General features: G+C 38.7%; 1 protein-coding gene across 2 annotated transcripts; it reads left to right on the plus strand.

Moving 5' to 3' along the window:
• Positions 1–2,290: 2,290 nt before the first annotated feature.
• LOC120573711 (caspase activity and apoptosis inhibitor 1) lies at positions 2,291–6,192 on the plus strand. 2 transcript variants are annotated; one of them, XM_039823626.1, is made up of 6 exons: positions 2,291–2,553; positions 3,804–3,998; positions 4,866–4,950; positions 5,054–5,111; positions 5,235–5,302; positions 5,430–6,192. In XM_039823626.1, exons 1-6 carry the CDS (start codon positions 2,449–2,451, stop codon positions 5,921–5,923), a joined length of 1,005 nt encoding a protein of 334 aa, XP_039679560.1. In that variant the 5' UTR covers positions 2,291–2,448; the 3' UTR covers positions 5,924–6,192. The 2 variants fall into 2 exon arrangements, with proteins under 2 accessions (XP_039679560.1, XP_039679561.1); XM_039823627.1 differs by having other exon boundaries at positions 2,293–2,553; positions 3,807–3,998.
• Positions 6,193–9,737: the final 3,545 nt, after the last annotated feature.

Consider the following 9,737-nt stretch of genomic DNA (forward strand, 5'->3'; position numbering starts at 1 on the left):
AAACCAGGTGAAAAGAGGATCTGCAGCAGTGAGAGAGAGCTGCAGTACAACAAAAATATGGTGTTTTTTGAAAATTAAACCATGTAAACCTATTCTGGTACAACCTTAAAATACAATTATGAACCTGAAAATTAGCATAATATGGGCGCTTTAAACACACAAACTTGCTTCTCTCCTACGCTGTTAACATCGCCTTACACTATTAATCTTGCAATATACAGAATAACGATAGCACTGATACTTTACTAACATTAGCTTGCATATGTTTGGCAACCTGATAGCTGATGTTAGCAATGAAATGGTACTAAAATAACGTTAAACTATTATTACACTGGAAAGAACACTCACAGAGGAAATCGTACTTCTTGGAATAATAAGGCCACCGTAGAAGTAGAAGAATGGGAGGGGTTAGAAAGTAATATTCAGTTGGTTGTCATATACAATTTCACCGCTAGATGGGAGAAATTCTTACACAATGTAGCTTTAAGATTGCAACAATGTGCTATTGTCTCCAACAAGTCCTGCAAACCATACAACAATGTAGATTGTTTATTACTATCCTCTAATACGACCCATAGGAACGTTTCATACCCCCCCACCACCACCACCACCCACACACACACACACACACATACACAGACACACACGAGTGTGGTTGTTTTTCTGATCCTTTTCATGGCTCTCAAATACAATGTCCCCTTCCACAGTGCCAGCTCCATTATTGCCCTTTTAACAAGGTGATATCCAGACACATGGGAGCAGATGTTGCAAAGAAAACACATTGTGACGTGATTGGTATCGATGCACACCTCCCACCATATCCACTGCATAATTTGGTGGATGGCAACAGGATAACAACCTGCATTATGAGGAGACAGCTGTCGTCATGGCGCCAAAGCAGCCATTGCATTGCCCCCCCCAATTCTAGGCAGAGGCGGGCAAGCCAATTAGAGTGATGTACAACTTGCTTGTGTCGTCACCACCCTGAAACCCGTGTCTCGGTCCAGCTAAAGATAATGCATGGCTACCTGGGTGGTAATAAGGAGGGCATACTGAAGACAGTTTTTTTATTAGTGAAATAATTCTGCTATCTTTTTAATTGTTTGCTTGTTCTTTAAGTAAAGTTAATGGATTTCTTAGGGGATATACATATTATGTTACTCTCTGCCATGGATTATACTGTAGGAAAATAAGTTTATGATATTGGAAAATGTACCTGTCTGAGAAATAAGGATCTAATTCAGTCTTGAATGCAGTATTTTGTGATCATGTCAGAGAATGTGATTTTGAACATATAAGGGAACATATCTTCTTATAACAATGCATACATCTGCATCCTACATCACATTTTACCTATATAAAATAATAATTTTTTTTATGTCACATATTTTCTATGGGCCATGCATAACGCAATACATTTCATAAAGTCTCTTTGTGTTGCATACTTATTAGTGTAGCCTAAGTTCTGCAAACATTTGTTACATGTGTCATTATTATGCAACCCAAGATTCCTTTGTAAATTCCTTTGAAACAAACCAATGAGGATAGTGCTGTCTGATTTAAATGTGAAAACCTGTACGATGTAAATGAGCAGTGGTTGGCAGGTTTGAAGGTTTTTGCATTAATGAATCCGATGCACAGTATTTGATGAAACCGTAAGGCAGATGGAAACTGGGAGATGGCAAGACCGTGTGAAATACAGGAAGAGCACTTGTGATTGACTGTCACTAGTAATCCCAGCAAGCTTTAACGTGTAAAATGATGATGGGATACAGTTTGAATGTATTTGCACTTCCATCAACAGCTTCAGATGTCACAGACACGACATATCAAGGTTCAAAATAGCTACAGACGGTTGTGCATGCACCATAAGATTAACAGAATATGATAGAGTCTTTGTTGTTGTGGCCAGAAGACGACTTGTTAGAATGTGGGGACTTGGCTACAGTCACCAAGTAAGGGCATATGGAGTATTAAGTCTGGTAGTAAATGCAGTAAATTATAAAAGCAATCTTTACCACGTTTTAAAACAATTCTGGATTGGTGTATAGTGGAAACTAAGTAGGGTGTCACAACACTGCTAAGCTTGTGGGATCATTAGTAAACAATGTTTATTTTACACTAATTAACAAGGCCGAAGTTGCGGAATATATGTAAGGATTTAGCCCTTTTCCTTGGTAAATAATGATAGACAAGCAGCAACGCCCCAGCCCAGTAGGTGGCGATAAGAAAGAAAATGGCAGTTTTTTCACCGACACTAAAAGAAGAAGTCCAACAACAACAACAACAAAAATGAAGAAGAAGTCGTCGCTTGCTCATGACATATTTTACCCGCGACATTCAACTTAGCTAAGCAAGTGAGCTCTCGACCTTTTATATATGTCAATGCTCTCGACGAGTAAATATAAATAGCTTTCTGGAGAAGGACCGTGTATTTACCTTAAAAAAATGCTCAAAAAGAAATCGAGTAGCACTGAAAAGAAACGAAAACACTCGCAGTCTGAAGAAAGACACGAAAACAATAAACGCAGAAGTGCGGAATCCAACTTGGAGGTAAGATCTTCAAGCTAGCTAGCTAGTGTTATGCTACTATCGTGTTTTGTTTAACGCTAGATGTTATCTAAACGTCACATTAACGTTATATCTGCGCTGCTGTTGTATTGTCTTTGTCGATAGACCCATAGGAGACGGAATTCAGGAGTTTAACGTTACCCGACGTTGTTTTCCAAATCAGTCATGTTTGAGTCTTATGCTTAACTTTAGGCGAGCTGTGGTCGTTCATATGTTTGACTAAATCACGTAACGTTTTTAGCTTGAACAGTGTCATTTAAAGCCTCAACATTTTAGCTGTGTTTTCGTAATTTACTATTCATTTACGTACTACTATACACGCTTAAACTGTAACGTTTTTTTTTTTTTTTATGTTATAGCGATTTTATTTGTTTGGCTTTGTGACTAATTTATTCCCAAAGCTTACATGGATTGTCCTCACCGTGTAGTTGGTTCTGATACTGTCAGTGCAGAAAACATTACATTAATACATAGTATTGTTATACTTTTGGCTTTGGCAGCCTGTTGTCAAAGAGATCTTGGATAGGGCTGGGCGATATGGAGAAAATCAAATATCACGATATTTTTGACCAAATACCCCGATATCGATACTGCAACGATATTGTAGTTTTGACTATTGGTGCTTTCACAAAATATTTACACAATGAGATTTTTGATAAATAATCATCTGTAATGTGGATATAATGACTAAGTGGGTAAAGGCAAATAATAGAACAGTTACAACAGTCTGGTAAGTTCAGAAAATGACATCACTTTACTGTAATGCAGCCTTTAAAACCAGGAAAAGGCAACACGTATGCCATATTACAATATCCATAATCTAAGATGATCTCTAGTCTCATATCATGATATTGATATAATATTGATATTTTGCCCAGCTCTAATCTTCGATAGGCTATGCCAAACATGGAGCAGAGAAATTAATGAGACTTTGATACAGTTATCCCTGTTAAATCGGGGTGTGGAAAAATGTAAAAAAAACAAAAAAAAAACAACAAAAAACACCACAGTGTGGTCATACTTTTTTATTTATATTTTTTTTTTATTTTTTTGGATCATTCATGTAAAAGTAACTCACCGAAAAGAATCAGAATCTTTAAAACCTTCAATACTGAATATAAACTTCTTTTTAACAGTGTTCAAAACCTTTATTCCTTAATTTTTAGTTACTTTTTAGACTTTTTCCAAGACCTCCAGACACTGTGTCTCAGTAACATGTTGGTTTCCTATAGCAGGACTCTAAGGATGAACTCGCTGATGCAGAGCTGGACAGGATTGGCAGTGACATTGAGGAGGGCGGACTAAACCTCACCCTGCCGTTCCAGCCCATCACTGCTTATGTCACTGACAAGCGGGAGATGCTGGAGCAGTGTCTCCATGTGCTGGGGGAGAAGAAGCTACGGAAAATGCTGCCTGATGAACTCAAGGTGAATGTGTGATTATTTTTTATAATTGCAAACTCATAATCTTTGTATGCCTGGAATAAGACAGGCTGAATGTAAATTATATCAGTGTTTGAAACTCATGTTTTTCATGACTTTATTAGAAATTATTTTGACTGACGATTGATCAAGGGGCATTTGTGGATCAAAGGACATACATTGGCCTCATTTCTCATCAGATGCAACATGGACTTTCTTAAATGTTGTCTTCAAGAAGTCTGTCCACCACAAACTTAAATAAATCTCTTTTGCCGTCACTCTTTATTGTTACTGAGAAAAGTTTGTGGTTTTAAGGATTGTGCTTTGGCAAGTGTTGTCTTCCAACATATATGGCCACATTTTGTATTGTTGGTTACATTCCATTTCTGGCAAAGCAACAACACATTGAGCAATAGTGATCATTTCATAAAAAAAGGTTTGTTCCATCTTTTTGTAGGCATACAGTATACTGTATTATATTGCATATAATTGTTATATTTCATTTCATTGTAACCTATTGAAAGTCACCTTATCCACATTTTATTTTTCCAAATCACTTCAAAGATCACTTTAAGTTAGATAGAGAATTGCAGCTTTTAGTTATTTGACATACTGTGTGTTTAGTTGCTGGTAAGATTTCTATCTATAGCTACAACTTAGCTATGGAGCTTTATAGTAAAATGGAAAAGTAAAGTTAAAAACATAACTATGTTTGTGTCAACTCTAGAAAGCGTATGAAATGTTTGATTAAACATTGCTAATGCATATCTAATACAGATGAAGAACTAATGCCATAGGCTTCTGCTGTTTGCTTGGGAGTCTATTAAAGCAACCCATCGTCCAAGATACTATTAAACACATTATCATTTACAGGACTGTAGTTTGGAGGAAATCAAAAAGATGTGCTGGGAGCAACTGGAGCCAGTCTCAGAGAAAAATCTCTTACAGATCTTAGCAGGTAAGACTTTTTTTTTTTTTTCACAACTACAAACTTTCTGGAACAAAACAGTCTTAAAACAATCTAGTATGGCAAACATTAACTTAAAGCTGTTTATTTCTAGGGGAGGAACTGACATCTGGAAATGGTGATGAAAACACAGAAGAGACCCTGGAAAGCCAGTGAGGGAACAGTTTGATAACTTATACAGGGTACATTCTTACTCATTCAGAATGAAAGTAGAGTGTGTTCTCATGCTTTTCTCATACTTTTATGTGTTTATTACATTTTTCGTCCCCATCAAGGCAAGACAATAACGTGGACTCTACATCTTGCCTCAAAGAAATTGCAAAAACTGAGGACACTAAGCAAGGTAATTAATATGGAATGTGCTGAAAGAACATATCCCAGGCACTCAATCAAAGACAGAAAAAAGCTGTAAAAAGGACCATTTTACATTTAAAATCTTGGTTTAATTTAATTTTTATTTATTTTTACAGAGGGTGGTGGTTCAGGTGAGGAGAGTGACGTCCTAAGCATAAACGCAGACACTTACGATAGTGATATAGAGGGACCCAAAGAGGAGCAGACTGTTAAAGCTGTGGACGGGGCAGTGAAAGTAGTGGACAGCAGCAGGGAGAGCGCTGGCCCGGTTGTAAACCCTGACCCACCAAACCCTGAACCTTCCACAGGCCCTCAACAAACCGAAGCAAAGAAAGACATCCAAAACGACATCGACAAAAGTGTCAGTGAGATATTAGCACTTTCATCCTCTTCAAGCAAAGAGGAAGCTAAAGAACCGAGTGTACCTCCACAGTCCACAGATGTTAGTTTACCTGCTCAAGGCGCACCTGTTTCAAGTCGTTCAGCTGCAGCAGGTCAGCCGTCAATTCAGCAACTGGAGCTTCTGGAGTTGGAAATGAGGGCGAGGGCCATCAAGGCCCTGATGAAAGCAAGTGATGGGAAAAAATTGTCTGTAACCAAAAATGTGTAGCATGTTTTATTTATTGTTGGTTGATACAGCATAGGGCATCTTTTTAACCCCTGATTTATTGTTCTGAGTGTACAATTCAAACCGTGTTTTGCTATTACTCCATATTGGAATGATATTACAGACTTATTTTTCTTTTTTTTTTTTTCTTCAATCTCTCTGTTTTTTCCAAGTTAGCGACATTTGCATATACAAAGTGTTGTACAGAAAAGTGATAACAATATTACAGACTAATGCAAAATTAAATGCATCTGGGCCTGTCCTACACTGAATGAATGTCTCTTATGATTAACCTACTGGTATTTCCAAATGTATTTTTCGCTCTGGTCACTAGATGGCAGTGTTAACCTGCCGCCGTCCATTCATAGCAATGTCTTTAATATGTGCAGAGGAGAGCAAGAGATCTGTTCACATTACAGTCAAAATGGTCAAGACAGCACGGAAGGCAAGTTTTCTTAATAAGGTTATTTAGTTACACACTTGGGGTAAAAATGTTACAATATTAGAGGATGTGAGAATATCAGAAAGATCATTTTGTATGTAGGCCAAGCTTTGCCAGCCAAAGTAGGTTGCAGCAGTGTGCTGTCATTTACACACCTGTGGTATTTCTTCACTGAACACCTGTTTGACGAGCCAGGTTGAAGTATGAATAGTAATACCATGCACTGCCCTCTTTTCCACCTCTCGTTTCATCTTCTAAATGTTAAGGCTGGTTTTCTAAGAACAGGTTTGGCAAAAACAACAAAAAATAGTTCCCATGGCATTACAGACAACATACATACAACCCAAAAGTGAAATACATCTGAAATAGTTCAAATCAAGTAAAAGAACCTGCCACTTTTATCCACCAGAGTAACCTTAAAATGTTTGCTTTGTTTACGTCTATGTAGCGGTTGTAATTAATCGTCTTCTCGCCTTATATAGTAGCGTTTTTGCTGGTAATTCATTCGGAGCCTTCTTTGTTCCTGTATCAATGTATGTGTGCAATTACATGCAGATGCAGAGCGAAACAGCTCTCTACCCCAAAGGAGACAATGAAATTTATGATAAAAAGTCACTTGCCTCCTGGGTATCTGCATTTCAAAGGGTTATTTCATGGGAGGCATGAGGGTTAAATGAGTCTTTCTATTATGCATGTATGTGCAGGTTTCTTTGTACTCATTGATGATGTGAAGAGGAAAAGGTCCACTTTAGTAAAAAGGGATAAAATGATTCTAAAGTGCTTGTAGTGGCTATGATTGGTGAGTATTTATCTGTCATTTTACTGCTATTAGAATGCCAATTATGTTTTGGTATGAGCCGATAAATTGCTTTTTAAGCAGATCTCTAAATGAGTGGCGGTAACGTGATACTGTTTTGAGTGAGAGTTTTATTTTTATTTGAAATGAACCTTATGATCCATGGTAAAGTATTGAGGTATGATGCTTCCATGAATGGTGCTGTGATAAGTGTCAAAAACAAGGTATTGCAAAAAGTTTTTGTGCTCATCGTTCCATCTGTTTAATAGCCGCTAGGGCTGGGACGGTTACCGCAATACTGCGGTCACGTGACGTCTACCGCGGGTCTGAGCCAAGGGGGTAAGCTTCGCTTCAGAACTTGAGCCATCATGGCGCCATTTTGTTGCTAACTGGCCATCACCTCCTGTTAGCATTCCGCTGACCGCCATTTTTTTTTTACGTCAATTGACTGAGAATAACTTTACATCCGAAGCGTTTTAAAGACTCGATTTGTCCATTGTTTAGTTCTAAAGAAACTCGACAATGTATAAAAGGCTCCATTACCTTGTATCTCACGTTATGACTCCGTAGCAGACATTTTTGTAAAATAGGCTAACGATTGTGTCATAACCAAGTGACTTACTGTCGCACAGTAGAGGAATTCCGGTATAGTACAGGGAAGCTCGCAGGCAGTTTCGACTTACATTAGCTGTTTAGGTTTAATTACTAATGTTAACTAGCATTTTAGTTAGCAATAATTAGCCTGTGCTTATGTTATCTCCTTACATATACCTACACTCTCCGTCTCTGTAAGATTGGGAATGATTGAGATTTCTCTTGGCACAGCTACCAGAACACTTACAACTTTCAGACACGTTGCTCATGTCACATTTACGCTGTCTCTCTCAGTTGGAGGCTGCGCAGTAAAGCTGGCCATCACCGGAAAAGTGCTTCTAATAGCCTTCACTGGTCTCCGTCCAGAGCAACGGGCTCTGTTGGTCCATTATATATATGTCAATGGTCTGAGCTCATCACCGTCATCACCGCAAAGAAACATTGGCCTGCACGTTGTGTCTAATGACATAGATTCATTGATTCTAATGGCACGGTTGAATTTCAGCCTGCATGCACGTTTCGTAGCCTAAAACAGAGCGGCTTATATTGGTAGAGAGAGCAAAGGTTAGCAAACTGCCGAGTCGCCCTCTCTGTCTGCTCAGCTCAAAGACAGTATATAAACTGGACCAACAGATCCCGTTGCTCTCATTGCTCTAGAAGGAGACCAGTGAAGGATCTTAGAAGCACTTTTCCGGTGAGCGCTGAGCGTTACTGCGCAGCCTCCAACTGAGAGATACGACGTAAATGTGACGTGAGCAACCTGTCTGAAAGTTGTAAGTCTTCTGGTAGCTGTGCCAAGAGAAATCTCAATCATTCCCAATCTTGCAGAGACGGAGGGCATAGGTATATGTAACAGCGGAAATATGTAGGCACAGGCTATATTAACTATAAGTTAACTATTAGTAATTAAACCTAAACAGCTCGTAAGTTGAAACTGCCTGTAGCTTCTCTTGTTAACTACACTACTATGAGACAGTAAATTAAACACTATGTTTATCGTTCGCAATTTTAACAAAAAGCGTCGCTCACGGAGCTATAACGTGAGATACAAGGTAAGCTGTAGCTTTATAGATTGTGTTCTTTAGAAATAAACAATGGACAAACGGAGTCTTTAAACGCTTCAGATGTAAAGTTATTCGCTGTCAAAGTGACGTCAAAATGAATGGGAGTCAATGGAATGCTAACGGGAGGTGATCGCTTTGTAGGATCAAAATAGCGCCATAGGAGGTTCGAGTTCTGAAGCGAAGCTTACCCCCTTGGCTCAGCTGCTAGACGGGCTGCCCTCGGCATTGTCGGCAAACTATTTTATTTATATTTTACTTTATTGACAAAAGAGCTTTCTGAACAGTCTGTGGAATGGATCAACGGAGATGAGAGAAACCATTGTGGCCCTAAATGACAACTCAGTAAAGACTCTCACCTTGAGCTGAAATGGAAACACTGTGCTGCAATCTTTTACAGTCTATGGCTGCAACATATGTTGTAAGGTTTAAGCAGATGTTTTTTCGGGGGTAACTCCATTCACTTTACCGGCAGTATTGACAATAGATAAAGCCACCGTGTCTTGAGAAGCTCTAGCTTGTTGTTTTATTGTTCACTTTTAACTCACTTTACATCGACTTTGCTAACTCTTTTTCCTCTCTCTTTTCCTCACAGCGGAACTCATACGCTACTCTCCGTTACTGCTCGAACAAATGGCACCCTGCCATTCTTGCTCTAACTTATGCTACTCTCATAAGGGGGTTGCGGTATACCGCGGGAATTTCTTGCTTTTCAATCGTGGTATGAAAAAATCCGTACCATCCCAGCCCGAAGAAACAATGATCATAATATAATGCCTCTTTTTTTTGAGAGGTGCAAGTGCTAGATACTATGTGCTAGTTAGCAGTAGAAATGGAAATGTTTGGTGCACGGGTCTTGATATATGTCTGCTATCACCTTCTCTCCCTGAAAGACATCATGAATTTCAACTGCTGTAGCCTACT

The sequence above is a fragment of the Perca fluviatilis genome, chromosome 14 (assembly GCF_010015445.1).
Source record: "Perca fluviatilis chromosome 14, GENO_Pfluv_1.0, whole genome shotgun sequence".
Taxonomy (NCBI): domain Eukaryota; kingdom Metazoa; phylum Chordata; class Actinopteri; order Perciformes; family Percidae; genus Perca; species Perca fluviatilis.